The sequence below is a fragment of the Pholis gunnellus genome, assembly GCF_910591455.1.
Source record: "Pholis gunnellus genome assembly, chromosome: 16".
Lineage (NCBI taxonomy): Eukaryota > Metazoa > Chordata > Actinopteri > Perciformes > Pholidae > Pholis > Pholis gunnellus.
Genome location: NC_136543.1, coordinates 13551994 through 13579074, shown reverse-complemented (window position 1 = coordinate 13579074; position 27081 = coordinate 13551994). Strand labels below are relative to the sequence as shown.

Below are 27081 nucleotides of genomic sequence, written 5' to 3'. Positions count from 1 at the left end.
CTCACAATGGCGGAAACCACGCCTAGTGCACATGACTAATCTAACTTCCTATCAAATGTTAGATGTGTAATTTATATCAAGTTACATTTTAACTAATTAGCCGTTATCTCTGCCCTTATTATTTTGTACACAATTGTATGCAAATGTATCACAAAAGCTGTAATAAAAAGTGTTTTGAGGAAAGTCATTTTCGTGCACAATGCGTGCATAATTCTCACAGGACTCCTTCTCAAATACTGCGGGGACTTTGTATATCACTAGTTATTTTAAATCAAACCACATCCTTACTCCTTAACTGTGACATATTTGTCTTGATGAATTGTCATCTGAAAGACCATAGGCATACAGTGCATCTATGTAAATTTGATGAAAATGTAAGATTGACAAGTTCACAATGACATATTTTACTCATCTTGATCTTGTTGTTGCTTCCTTTGTCCACGCAGTGCATGGACACACTTTACTCTTTACACTTCATGTAATATGAAATTTGGGCTGTAAACCATATTTCAAACTACTTTTCCTATTGATAGCTTGTCATGGGTCAACATCAAAATTTATTGTTGTATTCATCTCTATTTGTATTTTTTAGTACACAGTGGTTTGACAGATGATTCGTAACGCAAATGTACTAAAACTGCATTTTCTTGCCCCGTCGTGAATATGTATACTATGGGCCACGTGGTTGAGGCTTCTTCTGGAGGAGAAGCAGAGCGGCTACCAGCAGAGGGCAGGTGACGACTGCTGAATAGTGACGCTTCCAGGTAAAGTATTAGGTAAAACCATTCAAACAAACCCAGAGTCTTGTTCTTTGTTGTGTCACCGCCTGCTGTGATAGTGTAATCTAATATGTTGAGTTATGTTAAGAGCTCTCCAGGAAGCAGTGTTCCAGTGTATGTGTCTGGGGCTTTTATTGTGAAGGATGATACGGAAGAAGGAAAAAGGTCATTATGAAAGTGTGTGAAAAGAGATTAAAGTTGCTGCCATCTTGGTGCAGACTACGGAGCCCCGTGTTTATTATTTTGTTACTATTATAAAGTATAGGCGCTGTAGGGTTATGTTGCGCCTATACTTTATAATAGCTAATAACTGTTCCTTCTTCCGTTTCCTCCTTCACAATAAAAGCCCCAGACACATACACTGCTTCCTAGAGAGCTCTTAACGTAACTCAACATGATAGCTTACAATTGTTTTGGTTGTGACCATATTACACACAGAAATACACCCGGTCCGGCCGTTTGTCAGGGAACAACCGCCCACCACATATAGTTATGCTTTTGGTGGTTGGGTTACTACGGAGACGTCCCTGGTTGAGATCAACAGTGTTTCAGTTCACAGCAACGTGACGCTTTTCAAAGCGTTTACAGGGCAAAATTAAAGTAGCTCGAAATAGTTAATGCAATTTGTACATTAGAAAAGTGACAGATTAACCTACTTCCAAACTCTGCGCGCAAACTTTTGTTGCTGACGGACACATACAATATTCTAGCTTAATGCTACGAAATTAATGAAATCCTGCCGATATCCGACGTAACTATACCGAGCAACTGATAGAAGGTAACGGTCTAAAATGATATTAACGGTCGGTTACAACGGTGTCTTTCAGCAACAAGATGGAAAGGCAAAACGCTGAGGAGGTAACGTTTCTTTTCTGTTGAAAAGACGTTTAATACGTCCTCATGTAGCTTAATATTTAACTAGCTTAATAGACTGCTTTATATTGTATTGTATACCGTCCTAAAGGAGACCCTTCTATCTGTCTAGGTTTGCAGTTTCGTTGAGCAATCTTGATTTATGGGCTGATTCTGAAATGCACTATTCATTAGTATGGCAGATATTTTGCATGCAATTGCTATGCACCAACTTAACTGTAAAGGCATAATTAAACGTACGTGTTTATCATATAAAAAGATGTGAAGTAGTGTAATAAAAAAAAAGCTTTTGAATAAACAACGCTTTTATCACATTTCATTTTAATTTAGTGTGCAAATTAAAGTCAAGCAAAAGTGTCAGTGGTTAGGTTACACGGTTTGTTTATTGTCATTGTACAACACAGGGTTTGTTTGTTTGTGTTTTAAAATGTACTACTTTTGTCTGAACTACAGATGGAGGAGGACTCTATCTTCAATATGAGTCAGGGCAGAAGATATCCTTTCCCCCCACCTTTGCCCATGACTTGTAGTGCAGAATCATCAGAAGTGTATCAAGTAAGAATATCACTGTATCGTATAAGTGCTTTAGAGAAACCGGTTAAACGCATGAACCTTCATGCTACCATACATCATCTTATCATTCAAGTTGTTATTTTACCCCAGGTACTCTTGAGGAACAGTCATCACCCACCCATTCTCCAGACCACTTCTCGGACACTAGCAAGTCCCTTTAAAGAGCTGCGTCACCACCGTACTCCCAGTGAGTCTATTGGAAATAACTACAGTCCCCGGGCCCAGAACTTTAAGATTAATAAACTCCAGCACAGACGGCGCCCTTTCTGTCAATCCTTGGATAAAACATCAGGGCCTTGTATCCTTTTTATGTCGAAACCCAGCTCTTTGTGACAAAGGGAAGCTTGTCTGAAACTGTCTACGTTTGCAATGTTCTTTCCTTTTATTTAATCTTGTTATAATTTAAAATGTGCTCTGGAAACTTCTCAGAATGGATTTTGATCTTAATCAGGCTTTTAGCATTAACCCCATCTGAAGGGAGACAAAGAATAACACCAAGAAGAAGGTTATTATTCCCTTAAAGCGACACATTTCAGCAATAGCTTATTTTTGTTATAATGTTCTTTTTCGTGAAGCACTTTATCTGACTTGTTCCTGCTTTCACAGGGACACATCCTCTCATGCTTTGCTCTCACGTAGGCCAGCGCCTAGACCAAGAAATGTTGGCACTCCCAGCAGCCGGCCCATGAGTCCTCAAGAGCAGCTGGACATCATGCACAGCCAAGAGGAGAAGAGGAGGGCCATGCAGACAGAACCTACGCAGAGAGACCTGGAAGCAAGTATCAGTTAATTCAGTAATGAACGTGTCAGTTGCTGATTAGAATCTTTTGAGTCACTTCTTTGACACATTATTGATCTTAACTCTTCTCACACAGCGGTATGTATACTATATCACCAATGGTGTCCCCAGCTCTGTGCTGGAACCCCAGCCACCCCAGCAGATGATGAACATCATGCGCCTGCTGCCTCCCGAAACTGAGGATATTAGTAAACACCTCAAGGTTATGAGGGCAAACATGGAAGAAGAGGTCAAAAGAGAGTATAACCTCAGCCTCAAGCAGAGCATAGGTATAAAACAATAAAGTGTTCTTTCATGACAGTACTGCTTTATTTGGAACTTCTAAGCATATGCCAGTATCACTTTAACATTGCTTTTATAGACTGTCTGACCAAAACAAACTCTTCATGTCTGCTGCTATCTATGTATCTGTTAGCACAATAAACACAACAAATAAGGATTCTTTAATACATGTGCCCATATGGGTTTGAAAAACTAGTCACTCGAGTTGGTGATTTTGTTCATTAATATTTCACTTGCCTTGAAAATTACATTTGGTCAATCTGTTCAATCTATTTTGTCTTCCATGTGGTTCCTTGACAGTGGACTACATTCTGATGGACCCATCTGAGTGCCAGAGACTGTCCATATCCAGCATCCCCAAGCCTTTTCCCAGGAGGGTGATCCGTGGGCCGGTGCCTTGGGCAACTAGTTACAAGGAGGTCCACACGTGGCAAAGCCAACATCTGTTTACCATCAGTCACATTATGGTCCGACTACAGGATGTCTGGTTAAACAGGTAATACAGAAGTGTGCCTTTACGGAGGGTTAGATTCTATTTTTACATATTCATTCAAATCCTACTAAACGGTCTGAACATCAGCTTCCTTAATGTTCCAATGATGTGGCTATATATACAAACAAAGACGATGAACAATGTGTAAATTTGAATTTCACAAAACAACGCCTCTGCATTTAAATAAAAATGTTTTCCTACCTCTCCTGCACAAGCTATTTACTTTGGATTCTGTATCTGAGTTTATGTAGGTAAAAGTGTGTTTGCATTTATGCGTCTTTGTGTACACATAATGGTATAATAGATACAAAGTCAAATAAATAGATCAAATCTTATTTCAGCTTCTCATCCTTGAGATTTATTGGACTGGAAGACCTTTTCTCCACCAGCCTCCCCCTCCTGCCATCTGAGTTTGAAGAGTTTGTCCAGAGACGGTGCCAAACCACGAGAGATGAACTGGTCCAAAAGTGAGTCCTGCCAACTTGCCAGACTGTGTTAAACCAGCCGGTCTTTCAGTGAGAGCATAATGTGATGTACAGACTTAATTATGTAGTATGTCCTTTCATTGGCTCGTAGATCTACGGTATGTACACAACCAAGAGAGCTAATCCTGTTGTAGGTGCAGTCTCATATTACCACCTTGTCCACTTTGTCAGAGCCAGGCGGCCTTTCAGGGGATTGCTTTACACACTGCCTCACTTTAGGATTCCATTGCATCCTTTGTTGTGTGACTGTTGTATAGCCTGTTAGACCACGTAGCAGCCCTGTAGGATGGCTGGCTGCTTGACTGAAATACGAGCCACTGTAATTTGTAGAAGCTAGCTTCTATTTGTTTATTTCTATGTTAGTAATTTGCACCTGCTTGGATACCATTATTCTGCAGTGTCTGAGTCTCCCATGCCATGCCTCTGAATCCAGAGGGCATTATTTGTCTCTATGGGGGGTTGTGTAAACGGTAATAAGAACCAGGGAATAAATAAAGCAAATAATAACTGCAGTAATCAGTCAGTAGAGCTTTCATTCTGTAGACAGTACACCGTGGATTTGAAACAGAAAACTGTTCAGAAAGCACTTCAGGTATGTTATTATCACACATGCTCTTGGAAGCGGATTATGATTACAGCAGAGAGACCATTTATGGCCACCAGTGTTATGTGACTTTAAAAAGATACAATAGAAAATAGCTCAAACTGAACTCACAATCATCTTCTTTCAGTTGGCTGCCTCACTGTGCTGCACTCATTGTCACCTTCAAGGACCTGTGGTTGCCCCTCTTACCCCAGAGTGAGCAGGAGGCTCCAGTTAGCGTCAAGGAGTTCTTCAGCTGTGTGGCTGCTCTCATGTCATTGCAGCTCCGAAGCTTGGTTGTAGAATCATTACAGGAACTGTTATATTTCTTCACTAAACATGAGGTTTGGGCAAAATTTCTAGTTGTTGCATTTTTTTTCTAAACACCTTATGATAGCCTTTGAAATTGCGAGCGAGGAGTCCCCAAATCTACTCTTACTGTGTTCTGTGTTCTTCAGGACGGCAATGACTTTGGCGAGGTGTTTGATGAGATGAAGTATGTTCAGTCTCAGGTGCTGCTGGTTGAGCTACAGGTGAATGAGCCTCACATTGACTTTAGTCCAAGCTTTCAGGAATGTTGGGAGCTCATCCACAGAGGCTTCATGGAAATCATCAAGAGTGCTGAGAAGCTCCCAAGGGTACAGTATTCCCTTAGCACTACAAGCTTTGATATTCTATTTTATAATAAACAATACACAGTGCTGCTTCTGCTTTTATACAACAACGAATATAATCTGCGACTGAAATGCTTCTGCCAGGTGGAATGTAACCTCTTTCCCGATGTAAAGAACCTCTACCTGCGGACCGTCGGTCCCAACGAGTCGCTGGTTACAAACCTAATCAACAAAGCCAAAGACGTGTTCAACAAGAACACCGTGGGACCTAAGAAGTAACAACACATGTTGAATTTATGCCTTTCAACTACTCGGATTTACTAGCAAGTGTAGAGGAGCCGCTAACACTACATCTCATTCTTCAGGTATTTGAGCGTATATCAGATATACAGCAATCTACTGGACCATACAACAAAGCAGGAAATCTCATCTTTTCTCAAAGAAAAGCACTCGTTAGACGTCTTCAGAGAGGTAATTTCCATCTAAAATCTACACTGAACAGTTTCTGTTTTCATTTGCTCTTTGCTGTCTACCAAGTCCTCTCTCCCCTTTTTCAATCCTCAGGAAATTGAGTGCTTTAATCACTTATGGAAGGAGATTGCCTCACTGCATGTCACGGTGCCCATGTCCATGTTTTGTCTGTATGCTGGCAAGCTGAATGATGACTTGTGTGACCGTGCTGAGGGACTGAAAGACATGATCATCATGTTTGAAGTGGAGGAGAACCGAGAGCTTAATAACGGGTGAGGGGAAACTCTCCGCCTCCTTAAACTTTTCTAACATGAACAGCAGAAAGTGTCTGATAAATTCAACATCTATTTTTCTTTCTCTGTTGAATGTAAACAGCAAATCAGCTAAATGTTAAGAGAGAATATCAACAATTCTTTCCCAGGATCTGTCAAAAGTATGAGGAGATTTCTGAGACCATCAGAAGCACCCCAGAAACCACAGCGGAGTTGGTGTCTCTCAACAATTACATTAAAAAAACCAGTGATGTGACCATTCACAAGCTGACAGATGAGATTGATGAGGCAAAATACCGCGTCAGCTTCCTCCTGGACTATGCTACTCTACCCCGTATGTGAAACCTCTCATGGTATTTTGCAATTACAGTCAAAAGAAATGACATGTAATCTACACAAATAGCACCATTCAGTAGATGACATTTCTTTTTTTTCCTTTTATCTGTGTAACTAAACTTAGGCCCTCTCCACAATTTGTTTGGCTATTGTTTTCTTTCTTATTCTAGCTGATGACTTGAGGCTGAACTCCCGCGTTTTCCATTGGAACGATCAGATCCTTACTGAGCTTGAAAACAGCACGACTCATCTGGCCACCATGACAGAACAGGCTCAGGACTGTCTCCAAACAAGGTTAATAAACACTTTTCACACTCTGTCAACACCCACAGCTGAATGTGATGTTTACCAATGGTTGGTCCCTCCTCTGCTTTACCAAAGAGTGTACTACATGAGAATAGTTTGGCTCCAAGAATTGCAGTAAATCCAAAGATTTTACATTAGGCTAAAAGTCACTGACATCTATAGCAACAACTGCTTTAAGAAACCCAGAATCTTTCCCTAACTGCTCAGAAAGTGTGTCAGTCTTCTGTGATGCACCACACTAACTATAGTGTCTCCAAAGCCAACAACTGAAATAACAACTGTTGCCTCCATTTGATTATCTCAGGGTATTAGATTTTCACCAGAGGCTGCAGGGTGTGGACAAGGAGATACGGGCCTTTGAGAGGAAGGAAGTGTTAAACATGGAGGAGGTGAAGAACAATATGAGAAATCTCACTCAAATCACTGCCAGCCTGGAGGCTGCTATCACTGAACAGGAGGTAAAAGATGTTTTAGATACCATAAACATGCACATGGTTATGCTTTCTGAGCTAAGACACTAAAGCAATATGGAATATGTTTAAACCACTGATATTCTACAGGATATCAACAACGAGCAGACTTTGTTGGAGAGGGAACAGACACAGTTCTCTTTGCTCCAAACCCTGATAGCTGACAAACAGCCATATGAACAGCTCTGGACCACAGCACTAAACTTTCAGAGCAAGTCAGAAGAGTGGATGAATGGTATGTGACTCACACTGTGAAAATAACACTCCATTTTTTTTTCAGTTTCTCATATCTACTGTGCGACTGCATTAAAAAAAATTCTGGCACAAATAACGACTACTGGCAAACAGCAAGTGCAAGCGGGATGCACAGCTGTTTTCACTTTGCTGTACTTTGCTTATCATTCAACTTCTAGGTCCTTTCCTTCACCTGGATGCTGAGAAAATCTCTGATGACCTTGACACAATGTGGAGAACCACGCATAAACTGACTAAGTTTTTCTCTAATCTTCCTGGGCCTTGTCGGGTGGCCAGATTCTTCAAAAGAAAGATAGAAGAGTTCAAGCCGCACCTACCCATCCTGACCACCATCTGTAACCCCGGCATCAAAGACCGTCACTGGGAGGCGGTCAGCTGAATTTATGTTTTAGTTTCATTAGATCATCTGATAGAAATCCCGTGTCAGATTCACTTTGTGAGGACCGAGTGTCCGGCGTCTCCTGTGATCCGTGAAGCTAATGTGAATCATTTCCGACACCTTTGTCTGTCTACAGATTAGCAGCATCGTGGGCTTTGCTGTCAAACCGGATGTGAGCAGCTCACTGCTGAACATGTTGGACCTGGGACTTTCCAAGTTCTCTAATAAGTAAGACACTCTACTGACATTACTCTGTGTTGGAATACATGCAAGGAGCAAGATGAATGTACCGTGTTATAAGGAAAACCATGGCTTGTAAGGAAAAGTGACCCCGATGGAGATATTCACCAATATCAGAAGGGGATGTTGTTATGCCTCTGCACCGGTGACAGCCGTGGCCGGAGGCCTCAAGGTTGTTTTAGAAATGATTAGAATTTAGTAATTCTAGTTTTGCTTCTGTCCTAGGTTGGAGGATATTGGAGCGTCGGCCAGTAAGGAGTACTCTCTGGAAAAATCCATGAAGAAGATGATAAGTGAATGGGTTGAGCTCCGGTTCTCTTTCACGCCGTACAGAGATACAGTATGACAAACACATACATAATCACATACTTTCACAATAGACGTACCACAAGTGGACTGCCATTGTAACTTATTACATCTTCAATGTTGAAATGTTACAAGAAATTGACATGTTGGTTACGTTGCCGTCACTGTCTTAAACTCTAGCCACGAATTTCCATACAGAACATCGACATCAACTTGTATTAAATACATTTTATATTTCATCATAGGGTACCAATATTGTGTCAGCAGTGGATGACATCCAAGTGCTTCTTGATGACCACATTATTAAGACACAGACCATGCGAGGTTCACCTTTCATTAAGCCAATAGAGGCTGAATGTAAGGTAAGACAGGACACCACAAGTCACCCTTGGTCACCTTTCGACTTTAGAAATGTATATGAAAGTCAAAGAGCCATCGTACATAAAACTAGTTTGTGTGGTTTTGGAAGTCTGTGTGCACCTCTGCCAACTAAAGCCAGATGGATATGCAAGCACAATTTCATGCCAGAACAAGTAAGAAAATTGCCTGTTCTGCATAAACACAAACTCAGCTGTGCCTCTCCATACACCAGTGAATGTGGCTTTGTCATAAAATTACCATAAAAGACTTCAAACAACCAGTTTTAGGAATGCGGGATAATATAATCATACAAAACACAGTAATCTTCTGGATCCAAATGGATGGACTAGATTATCTTATTTTTTTCCTTTTGGGGGCTTCTTGTTTGGAGTCATTTATTTCTTTAGACCGAGGTAGGCTTTTGTAGGATTATTGTTGCATTTTGTAAACTATACATACTTTACTTTTATCTATGAGACACAACAATACCGTGTTGCTATAATTCTGTTATTCTCACCGTGACTCTCCTACCCAGCATTGGGAGGCCAAGTTGCTGAGTATGCAGGACATCCTAGACGCCATGTTGAAGTGTCAATCTACTTGGCTCTACCTTGAACCCATCTTCAGCTCTCAGGACATCATTGCCCAGATGCCTGAGGAGGGACGCAAGTTTGCCATTGTGGACGGCTACTGGAAGGACATCGTCGCTACGGCGGTAAGATTCTCTTGAAACACAACTTCTTGCGAAGGTTTGCGAGAATTTAGTCTCACGCACAATGCTTCACCATGGTGCCTTTGTGTTTTTCACTGGTCCAGGTTAAGGATACCCATGTGCTGGTGGCTACAGGTCAGCCTAACATGCTGACACGGCTACAGGAGTCCAATGTGTATCTAGATCACATTCAAAAAGGCCTCAACACCTACCTGGAAAAGAAGAGGCTCTTTTTCCCAAGGTTTGGACCACTTGTACTGTCCCTAATAGTACATTATAATAGTTTTGATTTACAGGGAGGTTAAAAATCTACTTACAAAGGAGAACACTTTAATTTTATTGACAAAACATTACAGACACATGACACAGTGAGCCATTATATTAACATTCTCTTTAAGAGTCTTGTCAAGCGGTTGTTATGTTTCATCTCTCCTCTTCATCGTCATCATATTTCCAGGTTCTTCTTCCTGTCCAACGACGAGCTGCTAGAGATCCTCTCACAAACTAAAGACCCGAGGTGTGTGCAGCCTCACCTGAAAAAGTGCTTTGAGGGCATCGCCAAACTGGAGTTCACTGAGGACATGGAGATCGTTGGCATGATCAGCTCAGAGAAGGAGACCGTGACCTTTATAGAAAAGATTTATCCAGCTCAAGCCAAGGTATAGGACAGTGTTTTTATACATTGTGTCATAGTTGTATTATATACGTTGAGATTAAATTCATATATATGTATGTATCATACCTATTTTATATTCTTATATTGCTTAACAAATTTTACTTTGTTGGACATAACATGTTGGAAGTATGTGGTGGACTGTTTCTGTTTGATTTCTAGGGTATGGTAGAGAAGTGGCTGCTGCAGGTGGAGAACCTAATGCAGAGGAGTGTTCGACATGTCATCTATGAAGGAATGATGCAGTACACAGAGGTATTTGGGTATATTACTTTGTTTTTTAATCTATGATAAACTTGACTGACAATAGATGCAGACAAGTTATGGCTAAACTGGGGAGTGGGTTTAATTATTATTCTTTTTATTAAACCATCCATTAGTTCTTTGGAGCAGTATTAAAAGTAGGATGATAAAATACAATAATTATAATCATTACCATTTATTTGGGTTCAGATAGATAAAAACAGTGTAAAAACATTTTCTTTACTGTGTAATATTCTATCTGTTTGTGCTGTAGTTGCCCAGGAAGAAGTGGGTGTTGCAGTGGCCTGGCCAAGTTGTCATTTGTGCCTCCTCCATCATTTGGACTAGTGAAGTATCTGAAGCCATACAGACCAACTCACTGCCAGTCAGTACATCCGCTGCTAATTTACACAAAGAGAGACAACTTCTAAGCCCAAAAATGTCATGATTATCTGTAGTCTAACCTGCCGACTGATTTACCATTCCACCCGAAGGCCTATGTGGAGAAATGCAACGCTCAGATTGCTGACATTGTGGAGCTGGTGCGTGGGAAGCTGCCAGGAGGGGCAAGGATGACCCTTGGTGCTCTCACCGTTATAGATGTTCATGGTAATACAGCTGTTCTCTTAAAGGGATCAAATATCATTTCTTGATTGCATTTAGCTTGCAGAGAATATCTCACGCGCTTTCCCTCTACTAGCTCGAGATGTTGTGGCAAAACTGGCAGAGGACCGCATCTCCTCTCTGAATGACTTTGCGTGGATTTCTCAGCTGCGTTACTTCTGGGAGGATGGAGAAGTGATGCTGCGCATGATCACCACTTGCTTGAAATATGGCTATGAATATCTGGGCAATTCCCCCCGTCTTGTCATTACACCGCTTACTGACCGCTGCTACAGGTAACTTACAGTCTATGTGATCCCTTATCCTCATCTTATGGATGGAGAGCTGCAAAATACAATATCATAGTACAAATTTGATTCTAACATACTGTAACTTATGAAGTTGATGTGAATAGATGTGGAGTTCTTTTATTTTTTTCAAATAACTACTATACCAGAACTCTAATGGGGGCTTTGAAGTTAAACTTGGGGGGAGCTCCTGAGGGTCCTGCCGGGACTGGCAAGACTGAGACCACAAAGGATCTGGCAAAAGCTTTGGCAAAACAGGTACACCAAAATGTATTTCAGTAAAACCCTGATCTGCATTTTATTTGTTTTTTTTTCCTTAATACTGACAATAATACTGCATCTGTTCTTGCTGCACACCTGCAAATTTCTGCAATTTCCCGTACCTCATCTCGACTCATCTCGTCTTAGTGTGTGGTGTTCAACTGCTCCGATGGTCTGGACTACAAGGCCATGAGTAAGTTCTTCAAAGGACTGGCGCAGTCCGGAGCTTGGGCCTGCTTTGATGAGTTCAATCGTATTGAGGTGAGCACACGACCTTTGTTATACTGGTCAAATCTGTGTATGTCTGTGAAATCAAATGACTCAAATACTCTATCTGCTTTAACTGAATAAAGCTGAATAACTGCTCAAGTTTCATGAACAAATATTCTATTATTATTCGGTTTAGTATTGGTTTGTGTTGTTATTGTTAAAATGTTAATGATAAAACATGAATGGTCGGTTTGGCCTCTCACATAAAGAATCAAGTTAAGATTCATTATAGATTTCAAATCAAGTTTGCACAACTACATAATAACAAGAACTGTTTTCCTCCACCACAGACACCAAGCTAAATCTAGATCATTAACAACTCAGTAGGATACAGAGACACTGCTTTTGATTTTATGCCAAGTTAATTGGATTATTTGAATACTCTTTAAAATATCTAAACAGAGGTTAATTGACAGATTGCAACACATACAAAACACTGCTGCTAGAGGTTTAAAAAAAAAAAAAGGTGACATTTCAGATTATACCTCTGCATTGCACTGGCTTCATTTTTAACATAGAGTCAAGTACAAGCACCTTTTTATATATTAGAATATCCATTATTTCATATCCTGTCTTGTGCTCTCTCATCTTCTATTGCAAAAATGCCCCATGTAAAAGGGCACCTTGATTTACATCTACATCTTTTATTGACATTTTATTGCCTGTTTTGTATCCAAGCAATAATATGGCAAACACACCTGCACTTATGTTGTCTAAGTGTTGTTTGCTGTTTGAATGCAAAGAAAAGCTACTTCACAGCTAACAGCTCCCACTTGAGGAGAATAGTTAGCCTGCAAAATGTAAGCTTGTGAGGGAATTACAATCCATTTCAATATGGCTTGTTTGCATCTTAAAATTCGTAAATATATAATAAATCAATATTATGCTTATGATGGCCTGATGATGATGATGAATATTATATATTGTTATTTCTCAGTCACAATGCATTCCAATGATTGTGTCTGATTAAAGCATTAATGCTTTTTACAAATGTGTTCACATAGTTAGTCACCATGTGCTTGCGTGTGTTTCACAGGTGGAGGTTCTCTCTGTGGTGGCTCAGCAGGTCCACTGCATACAACAGGCCATTGCCAAGAATCTGAAGACCTTCATGTTTGAGGGGACAGAGCTGTTACTCAACCCAACCTGCTCTGTGTTCATCACCATGAATCCTGGCTATGCTGGCAGGGCTGAGCTCCCTGACAACCTAAAGGTACATCCCTTTAGCACTATAGTCTTAAACATTACTCAACAGAGCAGAATCTGATGATGAGAAAGAAATGGGGAAAAGGTAAAGAGAGAATAAGATGCTGGACCTGTACACCCATCACTCTTGTCTTGTAGGCTCTTTTCCGTACAGTGGCTATGATGGTGCCAGACTATGGTCTGATTGGTGAAATCTCATTATACTCCATGGGCTTCATTGAGTCTCGCAGGTAAGTGTGAATGATGTCCTGGACAAAATAATTGTATTAAGTATATTTTTCGGGGCTAGATTTAGCTCCCGGTTGGTTCCTTCACCAAGCCTCATACATCTCAAATTCCAGCCTGTCCCAGAAGATTGTGGCCACCTACCGCTTGTGTTCCGAGCAGCTGTCCTCCCAACACCACTATGACTATGGTATGCGAGCTGTGAAGTCTGTGCTGACTGCAGCGGGGAATCTGAAGCTGAAGTACCCCGAGGAGAACGAGAGTGTGCTGTTGCTTAGAGCGCTGATGGACGTTAACATGGCCAAGTTTCTGGCACAGGATGTCCCACTGTTTCAGGTGACAGATTTTGAAGCCAATACAATTGTAATTTCTAGTATTTGTTTTTTCTGTGTATGGATCAATTGGTTTACAAATGATTCAGTTAAATTCTCCCTCTGCTGCCCACAGGGTATCATCTCTGATTTATTCCCTGGCGTAGTTCTTCCAAAACCAGACTATGATCTTCTCCTCAAGGCTCTTAATGACAACGTTGCTAAACTCAACCTCCAGTCTGTTCCATGGTTCATTGGCAAAATGATTCAGGTACCAATGAGGACTAATTCTTTGCAATACTTACGACTCATAAAAGATGTTTGGCTAGTTGTATTTGACCATTTCACAGCTGTAAAAATAAACATTCCAAATGTGTGTAAGTTTATTACCTGAATGACATAAGCTGACAGGAAGTAAACATGGACCCAAGCTGTTGCCAAGCATTACAACTGTGTTAAAAACGATATAATTATACCACTTAAATGTGCTCAGACTGTGATCTGTGATGATGGATAGGTGTATGAGATGATGTTGGTACGCCATGGCTTCATGATAGTAGGAGAACCTCTAGGAGGAAAGACTTCTGCATATAAAGTTCTTGCTGCTGCCCTCGGAGACCTTTATGAAGGTTGGTATTTCAAAGAAAATGTATCTTTCAGTTGAACTAGCAAGTCATTAACAAAGATATGATTCTGTTTCGGTCTTGATGTATAATAGTGTATTCTCTCTCATTTCACTTTTCCAGCCAAGTTGATGGAGGAGTTTGCTGTGAATTACTGCATTATCAACCCCAAGGCCATCACCATGGGCCAGCTGTATGGCTGCTTCGATCAAGTCAGCCATGAGTGGTCTGATGGTGTGCTGGCCACCTCCTACAGGGATCAGGCGATCTCCACCTCAGAAAATCGACAATGGATAATCTTTGATGGGCCCATTGATGCTGTCTGGATTGAGAACATGAATACTGTGCTGGATGACAACAAGAAGGTGCTGGCCACTTTGATGCGTTTAATGAAATTGTATGCAGACATCCATAGTTTTTGTAAAGGATTTCCCGCCTTTAAATACGATGCCTCTGTCTTGTTCACTCTCTAGCTTTGTCTGATGAGTGGTGAGATTATCCAGATGAGTAGCAAGATGAGTATGATCTTTGAACCTGCTGACCTGGAGCAAGCCTCTCCAGCTACCGTCAGTAGGTAAGTAGAACAGACAGAAGCTGCACCAGCAACTGTAGAATACCGTGTAAATGTAGAAAGTACACATTTTGAAAGTTTAAAAGTTACTGTATTGGGGTTTTTGAGTGTAACCATCTGCCTAAAGGTGTGGTATGATCTACATGGAACCTCAGCAGCTGGGCTGGACTCCTTTCAGAGATTCCTACATGAACACACTGCCTGAAAGCCTGAGCAGTGAACATAGACAACTGGTGAGATCACAAACACGCATTTGTCTGAATCTGCTCATTGATTACAGTTTTTGTCAATTTATATCCTTTAAATATGTCATATGATGTGTCTTATACCTGCTTCGTTGACCTTTTGTCCCACAGATAGTGGACCTGTTTGATTGGCTAGTTAAACCCTGTCTGGACTTCATAGACAGGGAGTGTCGCTTTATGGTTCAAACATCTCCCATTCACTTAGCCTACAGTCTAATGAAGTTGTACACCTGCCTGATGGGTTAGTAAGAATTATATTAAATTAACAATTTATACATGTTTCTTTTCATCAGTGTGAGTGTATGTGTTAACGTTCCTGTCTATACCCAGATGAAATTTCTGCGTCAGGCGTTGATGGCACCCAAATGTCCTGCCAGCAGATCACCAGGTGGCTGCAGAGTCTGTTCCTATTTGCGGTTGTATGGACTTTGGGTGGAACCATCACTGGGGACTGTCGTAAGAAGTTTGATGTCTTCTACCGCAATCTGATCATGGGCTTGGACGATGAGCACCCTCGGCCTAAGACTATCAAACTGAACAAGGAGAACATCTTCCCTGAGAGCGGTCTCAAAATTGATTTACCTTTATAATTACTATACCAATTAAAAAACCTGCTTCTTCAACATTATAAATGTCTGTTGTTTACTTATTGTTTTTCAGGCACTGTCTATGACTACTACTATCATAAGGATGGACAAGGACAGTGGAATGTATGGACTGATTCAATCACAATTGAAGAAAATGTCATTCCAGTGTCAGCCAATGTGAGTGTGTTTATATCACAGAGGTTAACTGCTGCTAAAGAGGACACCGTGAATGTCCATGTTCACTGAAACTCTGCTTAACCTTACCAGGTGTCAGACCTCATCATCCCAACTATGGAGACAGCACGTCAGCTTTTTTTCCTGCGTACCTACCTGGCACATGAAATACCCATGCTGTTTGTTGGGCCCACTGGCACTGGCAAATCTGTCATCAACAAAAGCTTCTTGGTAAATCTGCCTAAAGAGCAGTACACACCAAACTGTATCAACTTCTCTGCCCGAACCTCGGCGAATCAGACCCAAGACATCATCATGGCCAAGCTGGACCGAAGAAGGAGGGGCGTGTTTGGACCTCCTGTGGGAAAGAAGTGTATCGTCTATGTTGGTAAAGATAGACAAAGATACAGCATAATCCCATTCTGTTGGGTTAAAAGAGAGTTAAAAGATTGAGTGCCTTATAGTCATTCACTTTTCATGTACAAATTGACCGTTATTGTTATCTCCTCTACGTAGATGATCTGAACATGCCAGCGAAAGAAATCTATGGCGCCCAACCCCCAATTGAGCTGTTAAGACAGTGGATTGACCATCATCACTGGTATGACAAGAAGGACACCTCCAAACTAAACATAGTGGACGTGCTGTTCATGTCTGCAATGGGGCCTCCTGGTGGTGGGAAAAATGACATTACAGGTATGTTTGAAATAATAATTTATTTGGTATGAGTAATTTCATTAAAGAAAGCAGCTGGCGAAATTCACAAAATGTTTCAAATGCTAGGCCGCTTCACCCGCCACATGAATATCATCTCAATTGATTCCTTTGATGATAAAACACTGACCAAGATATTCGGCTCCATTGCTGACTGGCACTTCAAGAAAGACTTTGATCCTTCTTTCTACAGGTAACTTGTCAAATATGTATTATCATGTCAACCAGTGGTAGAATGATTCAAATTGTCTGTCAGAAAGATTTACTGTATTTTGACTTATGTCCTAGGCTAGGAAAGATCATGGTCCAGGCCACCATGGCTGTCTATAAGGACACCATGGACAGCTTCCTCCCCACCCCGTCTAAGTCACACTACATCTTCAACCTACGGGACTTTTCTCGAGTGATACGGGGTGTGCTCTTGGCTCCACATACACACATGCAGGTAAGTGAGGAAACAATAGTGAAATGTTTCATTTAATTGTTCTGAATTGATGTATCTCGTCCTCATGTATGTTGTCCCATTCGTGTCAGGATGGAGACAAACTGATCCGCCTGTGGATCCATGAGGTCTATCGTGTTTTCTATGATCGACTCATTGACAACGAAGACAAGGAGACATTCTTTGGCATCGTAAAAGAGAGAACCTCAAACTTCTTTAAGCAGAGTGTGGAAAAGGTACACATGGGATAAGTGCGCACAAACGCTCTCAAAAATAATCTCAGCTAGTTAAATCCACAGTTTTTCACTTAATCATTCTGCATTTTTTTTTCTCACAAATTATGAACAAATATGACTGAAATTTAATATATTAAAAGATAGCAAAAATATCAGTTTAGTAGATTATGGTCAAAATCAGTTTAAAGGGGCCAAATCTGAGATTGGGAGCATTTGAATTGCCTCTTAACGGCTAACCGGTGGGTCAAGCTCACATGCACTAACATGCACTAAAAGCATGCACGGCCGGCCCGACTATGTCAACAAAGCAAGGAGAAGCTCGAATAACAACACACACATAGGAAGAATGACTACGTTTTCTGCTCAGGTAGACATTATTCAACTATATCTTTAGAGAGCAAATAGTTGTGTGCTGCTATCTTAATGTTCAGAATGTTAAATACGGCTCCTTTTAAAGGGATTCTGCTGTTAGATAAATGTTGTCCTTCAATAACTACTTCTGCATCCATGTGCTAGTGGGGAAGCACAAATGTAAAGAAGTTATCTAGGTATAAAACAGCACTGCAGTCCCAAGGTTTGTTTTTAGAAAGTCAGATTAAATAAACAAACAAACTGGGAGAGAGGCTGCTGCTTTGTCTATTGTAGTGTGTTGCGGTCTTGATTTAAAACTATAGTGTCTGTGTTAAATCCTAAATCTCTTCTATTGTTGTCTAGCTCCTGAGAGATCTAAGCCCAGATGGCAAGGTAACGGACGAGAGCATCCGTAGCTTGTTCTTCGGTGATTATGCCAAGCCTGATTCAGATGTTAAGGCCTACGATGAAATCTCAGACTTGTCTGCCTTACAAGAAGTGATGGAGTTCTACCTGGATGAGTTCAACAACTGCAGCAAGGCAACAATGTCCCTTGTGATGTTCAAATTTGCCATTGAGCACATTTCCCGCATCTGCCGTGTGCTAAAACAAGACAATGGCCACCTTCTGCTCGTTGGCATTGGCGGTTCGGGGCGTCAAAGCGCCACTAAACTGGGCACCTTCATAAATGATTACGTCCTGTCCCAGATTGAGCTGACCAGGAACTACAGCTTGTCGGACTGGCGTGATGACCTGAAGCAGATTATGCTTAAAGCAGGCATAGACGGAAAGAACCTGGTGTTTCTGTTCAATGACAGCCAAATTAAGGATGAGGCCATGTTAGAAGACATCAACATGCTGCTTAACACTGGTGATGTGCCTAACATCTTTGCTGCCGATGAACGTGCTGACATCATAGACAAAGTGCAGGGAATCGCCCGGCTTGAGGGCAAAAAGATTGACGGCACTCCGCTCTCAATGTACAATTTCTTCATTGACCGTGTCAAGACTAACCTTCACATTGTGCTAGGTAGGCACCTTGACGTGGACTTTTTCTTTTGCTGATTGAAGTTTTAGTAAGTGACTGCGAATTATTGTATTCAACAGCCATGAGTCCTATTGGTGATGCATTTAGGAACCGTCTTAGGATGTTCCCCTCCCTTATCAACTGCTGCACCATTGACTGGTTCCACGCATGGCCAAATGATGCTCTGGAGATGGTGGCCCACAAGTTCCTAGAGGATGTGGAAATGGAAAGTTATATCAGACTGGAGTAAGGACATAAAAAGGATGACAAAAAGTAGTACTCGTTCCAGCTGCTTAAAAGTGGCATGGACTTAATTTGCATCTAGAACTGTGTAGTATGCCCACATTTCTTTCTGTGATCTCAGGGTGGTGGAGATGTGCAAGACCTTCCAGACAAGTGTCGGAGAGATGTCTGAAAGGTACTTCTCCAGATTGAGGAGACACAACTATGTCACACCCACCTCCTACCTTGAACTCATCCTCACTTTCAAGACTCTGCTCAATGTAAAGAGGAATGAAGTGGATACTGCGAAAAACCGCTACATCGTTGGACTCCAGAAACTGGAGTTTGCAGCATCTCAGGTGATGCACCCTGTCAAAGAATATCTCCTTGAGTGTTTCCTTGTTTGTCCGACCAAATGAATGGTATAGACACATCATACTATGTCCAAAGGTGTCAGTGATGCAGGAGGAGCTGACAGCCTTGCAGCCAGAGCTCATCCAGACCTCAGCTGACACAGATAAGATGATGGTCAAGATTGAGGGCGAAACCGTGGAGGTGGACGCTAAGAAAGAACTTGTGTCTGCCGATGAGAAAGTTGCTAATGAAGCAGCAGCTGCAGCTCAAGCCATCAAGGTATAAATGTATTTCGGGAGATATGACATATTTTGCCACTGCAAAATGTCCATAATATATGTAGTGTTCAAATCTATTCACGTATTTAGACACAGATTGTTTGTCTTTTAGGATGAGTGTGAGGGAGACTTGGCAGAAGCAATGCCTGCATTGGAGGCTGCCCTGTCAGCCTTGGACACATTAAAACCTTCAGATATTACAGTAGTTAAGTCTATGCAGAACCCACCAGGTCTAGTAAAACTTGTCATGGAGTCCATCTGTATCATGAAGGGCGTCAAACCTGAGAGAAAACCTGATCCCAGTGGCTCAGGTGAGAGCACAGCTTGACTGAATGATTTGTAAATGGCATTATTCTCATTGACAAATGTATTGTACTTTTGAAAGAAAATTCTCTCTCAATATGAGATATGATAACAGCATCACTATTTCATAAAAATATATTGCAGGTAAGATGATTGAGGACTTCTGGGGCCCATCGAAGAAGCTCCTTGCAGACCTGAAGTTTTTGGAGAGCCTCAAATCCTACGACAAAGACAATATTCCTGCCCCGAACATCAAGAAAATCAGAGACAAGTTTGTCAACAACCCTGAGTTTCAGCCCTCTATCATAAAAAATGTCTCCTCGGCTTGTGAGGGTCTCTGTAAATGGGTGCGAGCAATGGAAGTGTATGAGCGTGTAGCCAAAGTGGTAGCCCCAAAGAAGGCGCGACTAAAGCTGGCTGAGGATGAGCTGGCTGTACAGATGGATATGTTGACAGTGAAAAGAGCTGAGCTGAAAATAGTGGTGGACAGACTTCAGAGCCTGAACGATGACTTGGCAGCCATGATTACCAAGAAGAAAGAACTGGAAGGCAACATTGAATTGTGTTCTCAGAAGCTGATCAGGGCAGAGAAGCTGATTGGAGGACTGGGTGGGGAGAAGGACAGGTGGACGGAGGCTGCAAGGCAACTAGGGATTAGGTACGTCAAAAGATACATATAGTGTATATTAATCTTCACAGTAAATCATGATGTGTTATATGCCTGAAATTTGATATTAATCAGATTGGTTCTATATTTCCCCTCTGCAGATACACCAACCTGACAGGTGACATACTCCTCTCTTCGGGAACTGTATCTTACCTTGGGGCATTTACTGTAGACTACCGTATAGAGTGCCAGGAGCAGTGGCATATTCTGTGCCAGGAGAAGAAAATCCCCTGCTCTGAGGACTTAACCCTCAGCAACACTCTGGGTAACCAGGTGGCCATCAGGGAATGGCAGATTGCTGGACTGCCAGTGGACTCCTACTCCACAGACAATGGTATCATAGTGTTTAACTCCCGTCGGTGGCCCCTAATGATTGACCCTCAGGGTCAAGCCAACAAGTGGATCAAGAACATGGAGAAGGCAAATAAACTTGCTGTCATCAAACTGTCTGATGGAAACTATGTGAGAGTTTTGGAGAACTGCATCCAGTTTGGAACCCCAGTTCTTTTGGAGAACGTAGGAGAGGAACTTGATCCGGTACTTGAGCCTCTGTTGCTGAAGCAGACCTTCAAACAACAGGGTGTGGAGTATATGAAAATAGGGGAGAATATTGTGGAATATTCCAAAGATTTTTTGTTCTACATGACCACTGGACTGAGGAACCCTCACTATCTCCCAGAGGTGGCTGTAAAAGTCTGTCTGCTGAACTTCATGATCACGCCACAAGGCCTACAGGACCAGCTTTTAGGGCTTGTAGCAGCCAAAGAGAAACCTCAGCTAGAAGAGAAGAAGAACCAGCTCATTCTGGAGAGTGCTGCCAACAACAAGCAGCTCGAGGAAATTGAGGATAAGATCTTACAAGTGCTCTCCTCCTCACAGGGGAACATCCTTGAGGATGAGACCGCCATTATGATCTTGTCATCCTCCAAAATCCTCTCAGAGGGGATCTCAGAGAAGCAAAAAATTGCCAGTGTCACAGAGAAAGAGATTGATGACACTCGCATGGGTTACCGTCCCGTGGCTGAGCACTCCTCCATCATGTTTTTCTGCATCTCAGAATTGGCCAACATCGAGCCTATGTACCAGTACTCCCTGACCTGGTTCATCAATCTCTACCTGTATTCCATTGCCCAGAGCTTGCGGAGCGATGATATAGAGGAAAGGATCAACAACATTGTTGAGCACTTTACCCTCAGCATCTACAATAATGTGTGCCGCTCGCTTTTTGAGAAGGATAAGGTGCTTTTCTCCCTGCTGCTCACCGTAGGCATCGTGCAGGGTAAAGGCCGGGTTGACGACGAAGTCTGGCGCTTCCTTCTAACAGGTGGCATTGCTTTGGATAACCCTTACCCCAAACCTGCTCCAGAGTGGCTGTCTGACAAATCCTGGTCTGAAATCGTCAGGGCGTCCAAACTTCCAAACCTGGAGGGTTTCTTCGAACATGTCCAAGACAACATGTCAAAATGGAAGGAGCTCTATGATTCAGGAAAGCCCCATAAGGACCAGTTGCCTGACCGCTGGAGTAAGTTGGTGGGAATGGACAGAATGGTAGTAATCCGGTGCTTCAGACCAGATAAAATGGTTCCAGCAGTGCAAGATTTCATAGTGGATAACATGGGACCGGCATACATTGAACCGCCCACCTTTGACCTGGCAGGGAGTTACAAAGACTCCAACTGCTGCACTCCTCTCATCTTTGTGTTGTCACCAGGATCTGATCCAACTGCAGGTGAATAATCAAATTCCTGTGACCTTTCTACATTTTAACAAGTGATAGCCCCGAACCATCTGTAATCTAGAATTAAATACAGAGGGATACTTGGTTCAGAAGTGACTTGTGGTCATGTTTGGATGCCAAAAGTTCATTATAGTATTGAATTATTTGTTCAGGTCTGCTGAAGTTTGCTGATGACCTAGAAATGGGGGGCAGTAAGACCCAAACCATTTCTCTCGGACAAGGACAAGGACCCATAGCAGCTCAGATGATTGACAAAGCCATCAAAGAGGGTACCTGGGTGGTACTGCAGAACTGCCACCTGGCCACCAGCTGGATGCCTGCTCTGGACAGGATCTGTGAGGAGACCATCACCCCAGAGAACACACATCGTAGCTTTAGGTAACAGACTCTACACAGGCATTGAGTTTAACTGAAACGTGTTCTTGTATGAAGAAGACGATAAAGACAAGTATCTTTTCTTCTCCGCAGGTTGTGGTTAACCAGTTATCCATCCGACAAGTTCCCAGTCAGTATCCTGCAGAATGGGCTGAAGATGACCAATGAACCTCCTAAAGGAATAAGAGCCAACCTGTTGCGCTCCTACCTGAGTCACCCCATCTCTGACCCTGCCTTCTTTGGCAGCTCCAAGAAGCAGGTCATTTGGCAGAAGTTCCTGTTTGGTCTCACTTTCTTCCACGCCCTAGTACAGGAGAGGAGGAACTTTGGACCTCTGGGTGAGACCTCTGTTTGACCCTTGTGTGATGTATCGTTTTAATGTAAGGGTTTTGTTTTGATATTTGACATTTTTTTGTAATCATTTCATATTTATTTTTGTTCCATTATTCTAATTTTATGTAAAACAACCCTGTTGCGGTTGTTGGTCCGTTTTCTCTCAGGTTGGAATATTCCTTATGAGTTTAACGAGTCTGACCTGAGGATCAGTATGAGGCAGATCCAGATGTTCCTGGATGAGTATGAGGAGGTTCCACTGGAGGCCCTCACATACCTTACAGGTGAAAAACATATAGTCATTAACACAGCACGACATTAATTATAATGCATATATAAAAATGTGTATTCAATAGCATGGCTCAAACTTGGCAAAACCTCTCGACAAACAATCCGCCAGGATTTTATTTAATGATCTCTTTTCTTCTCTTCTCAGGGGAATGTAACTATGGTGGCAGGGTGACAGATGACAAAGACAGGCGTCTGCTGATTTCACTTCTGTCCATCTTCTACAGTTGGGAACTGGTAGAGCAGGAGGGCTACCACCTGTGTGAGGGAGATCTGTATTATGTCCCGGCTCATGGCCCCTATCAGGTACCGTCAGAGCTTTGGTCATTCCTAATTAATGCTTCAGTGTATAACTGCCATAAAGCATCTGTCTTCTTATCTCATGATGGGCAAAATAAATCCAGGCTTGCATTTCAAATGAACACAACAGCAGCACATTTCACTGAAAACCCAGAGGCGGATTGATGAGTTTGAGCCGGAATGAAATCTCGATCATTTTTGGCTTTAGGGGCACCGTGTTGAAGATCACTTCTAGAACTTAAGTACTTCTTTAATCATCCTACCTGAAATATGTTTTCAAAAATGATTTTCTTTTTTCCAGACGTATGTTGACTACTTACGCAGTCTTCCAATTTGTGCCGATCCTTGTGTGTTCGGACTTCATAGCAACGCTGACATCACAAAGGATCATCAAGAGACCAATCAGCTCCTGGATGGAGTACTGCTGACTCTGCCCAGGCAGACGGGCGGCGGTGCCAAGTCTCCTCAGGTTTGCTCTGCCTGTCTGAAAGCACACAGACCTTTATTTTACACTCTTGGCTTCTGCTTATTTCTCTGAGGAAACACTACATGCAAATTTGTTGTCCCACATTCATGCTTTGTCTGTGCTTAGGAAGTCGTAGATGTGCTTGCAGAGGACATTCTGTCTAAGCTGCCTGCAGATTTTGACATTCAAATAGTGATGGATAAATACCCAGTCACGTATGAGGAGTCCATGAATACTGTCCTGAGGCAGGAAATAATCCGCTTCAACAGGTAATAACAACTTGTGCTGCTATGCAATTAAATATTAATGTTGGTTATTTATTGCTCAGTGTGTGCAGGACACACAATTAATATTTGATGACATTAATCTCCACGCTTGACAGACTCACTCATGTGGTGCGCGTCAGCTTGGTAAACATCCGTAAAGCTTTGAAGGGCCAGATCGTTATGTCTGCAGAACTTGAGAACGTCTTCAGCAGTATGCTGGTGGGCAAGGTGCCCGCTATGTGGGCAGCCAAGTCATACCCTTCTCTCAAGCCATTGGGGAGCTACGTGACTGATCTCTTAGCCAGGCTGCAGTTCCTCCAAGTAAGAATTAGGATTGTTGTTAGTTTTAAAGCTAATCTATTACGTTCTGTTCGTAGTATGTATGGAGAATGGATTACATTACTTTTTTTATTAAATATACTAATACTTATTCATATCCTTGGATGTCTGTCTTGACAGGATTGGATAGATAACGGCCCATCTACAGTCTTCTGGCTCTCTGGCTTCTACTTCACCCAGTCGTTTCTTACTGGCGTGGCTCAGAATTTTGCCAGGAAATACACCATCCCCATAGACTACATCGGCTTTGAATTTGAGGCATTTTATCATTTTTGTAACCTTTCTCAGTGTTTTTGGTCATATTCAATCATAATAAATGAATAATAATAGGAATATATATAGGGTGGATATTCATGCTCAGAGTTTTGTTCCAGGTAACCAAAGAGGAGACCCATATGGATGAGAAACCAGAGGATGGAGCCTATGTTAAGGGTCTTTTCATGGAGGGGGCTCGCTGGGACAGAGAGAACATGGTCATTGGAGAGTCCCTCCCCAAGATTCTCTTTGACTCTTTACCCATCATCAAGCTCAAACCGGGAGAAATGGCTAAGTTTCAACATGAAAACAACTACGTTTGTCCGGTTTACAAAACGAGCGCCCGCAGAGGGACCTTGTCCACCACTGGCCACTCCACTAACTACGTCATGTCCATCGAGCTGCCCTCTGACAAGCCACAGAAACACTGGATTAACCGCGGGGTGGCATGCCTCTGCCAGCTGGATGACTAAGAGCTAGCATCAACCGATTCAATATTAACCTATTTAAACACTGTATATGCCAAAGAAATGTATTTGTTTGTATGCCAAAGAAGCACAGATGTAAACTGAAACAAGTAGAGGTTCTTAAGCTTGGTTGAAAGCATACATTGGTAACAATGACCACAATTAATAAAATGTTTCATCTTGAAAGAATTATTCAGTCTACTAATTGTCGCATATCCAGCATGGTTTATTGAGGAGGGCAGTTTACATTTACATTAGATTCCAGCATAGAATTTCCTCTGATAATTCAAGATAATTGACCCCTAAAGTTTTAAACCAAACCAAAAGTTCATAATATATACTAGCTTTGAGCTACACAGTAAAAAGATGAGTCATTGTGTGGATGTGGAGAATTTATTTTAAAACTTAAGAGGTATTATACTTTTTGTTATTGTTTAAATTTAGTTTCATACTGATTTCATTCACAGGGCGAGTAACTGGTGGGATCGCGTTATGAAAAGCTGGTGCTGATATGTTTTTGCACTATGGTGCACTTTAATCAACATTTCTAGTTTCCATGTGGCTCTTTTGTTTCAAGTGGTAGGTTTCGCAGAGATTTATTACTTAATACAGTCAAAATAGCATCAGAAGAAGTGGATGGTGTCAATATATGCAGCGCTCTCTCAACTCAGCAGTGTGTTCTGATGGCAAACACTAGATGGCAGCAAAGGCAAACCAGTATTCCACAGGGGTCTGAACTGGTACCCACAATGAGAATGTCTGCTCACTACATCCTCACTGACACAGTCTCGTACCATTAATATATGTATTTATATATTCTAGCAGCCAAACTGTGTGAGTGTGGTTTTATGAGAAATTTGGTCTTCATTTTGAGAAACAATACCACTAAAATATAATTGTTGGGAGAGGAGTTGCCGTGGTGCTTCGATAATGAAATACTGATCTTTAAACATGTCTCATCTATCGCACTGCAGAGGGTTTTGTCCAGATTTAGCACAGAGACGTATTGTGCAAAGCAAGAGCAAAAATGTTTGTGATAAGTGCACCTTGCCATCACTAATGATGGCTGGGAGTGTGAGTTATTGCCTTTCTCTGCATACAGGCCATTACATCACGGGATGCAAATTACCACTGAGCCTTTTCACGATGGACCTATTCAACCAAACTTAAGTGAGGAGAATGTGTTTACAATAACACCCCGATGGTATAGTTTCACATACTCGACCATTTAACTTTAGATCAGATGGTTGGTGAGTGTTGTCGCCTGGCTGATGCTGTATTAATGTCAGCCATGCTTAGTGCACTCTGCAAGTCAGCACTTGTGGGTTCAATAATAATTCATCAGACACCGTGAATTCAGCTTCTGCATCAACAGCCCCCCTATTATTGACCGTAAAATACTGCAACAATAAATCTATACATTATAAAATGCAGCGGATGCAGGCTCCTGTGACAGATGCTACTAATTCTATGGTGTGTTTTAAAGTTACACAAATGAACAGCATGTCCTCCAACATGTGATGAGAGTGTGACACCTCTGTTTACTCAGTATTACATTACCAGAATACTATATATATCTACTTCAGTTCTCTGAGCAAGGACGCCCCGGTGGCAGCATTTATTGGAGTCGCTAAATTATGTTAATGTGGAGCTGATAATGAAGTGGAAGAACCTTCTGTGTGTTCAGATAAGGTTCCCCTGAATGATGAACTCTATGCGAGACTGTGTTTTATTATGGGGGAATTACACTGAGAATGGTGGGAACCTTCATC

The 27081-nt window shown here is 41.9% G+C and overlaps 1 protein-coding gene across 1 annotated transcript; it reads left to right on the top strand.

Annotated features, from left to right (window-relative positions):
• Positions 1-1613: 1613 nt before the first annotated feature.
• Positions 1614-25315, top strand: dnah3 (dynein axonemal heavy chain 3; the record flags this gene model as incomplete). The annotated part of the gene is made up of 58 exons (XM_079176293.1): positions 1614-1637; positions 2316-2482; positions 2865-3000; positions 3101-3293; positions 3607-3802; positions 4141-4266; positions 5016-5211; positions 5326-5505; positions 5626-5756; positions 5847-5952; positions 6046-6224; positions 7171-7324; positions 7427-7571; positions 7750-7961; positions 8107-8198; positions 8436-8550; positions 8762-8878; positions 9412-9591; positions 9693-9829; positions 10046-10247; positions 10424-10516; positions 10779-10889; positions 10999-11113; positions 11205-11403; positions 11565-11673; positions 11824-11937; positions 12983-13159; positions 13291-13382; positions 13494-13713; positions 13825-13959; positions 14206-14317; positions 14435-14676; positions 14785-14885; positions 15010-15115; positions 15239-15368; positions 15458-15691; positions 15788-15891; positions 15982-16276; positions 16405-16584; positions 16672-16795; positions 16891-17047; positions 17137-17280; positions 17995-18661; positions 18739-18904; positions 19023-19239; positions 19331-19513; positions 19625-19823; positions 19960-20473; positions 20584-22211; positions 22373-22598; positions 22689-22933; positions 23096-23212; positions 23365-23522; positions 23818-23985; positions 24109-24251; positions 24365-24569; positions 24708-24845; positions 24962-25315. 58 exons carry the CDS (start codon positions 1614-1616, stop codon positions 25313-25315), a joined length of 11610 nt encoding a protein of 3869 aa, XP_079032419.1.
• Positions 25316-27081: the final 1766 nt, after the last annotated feature.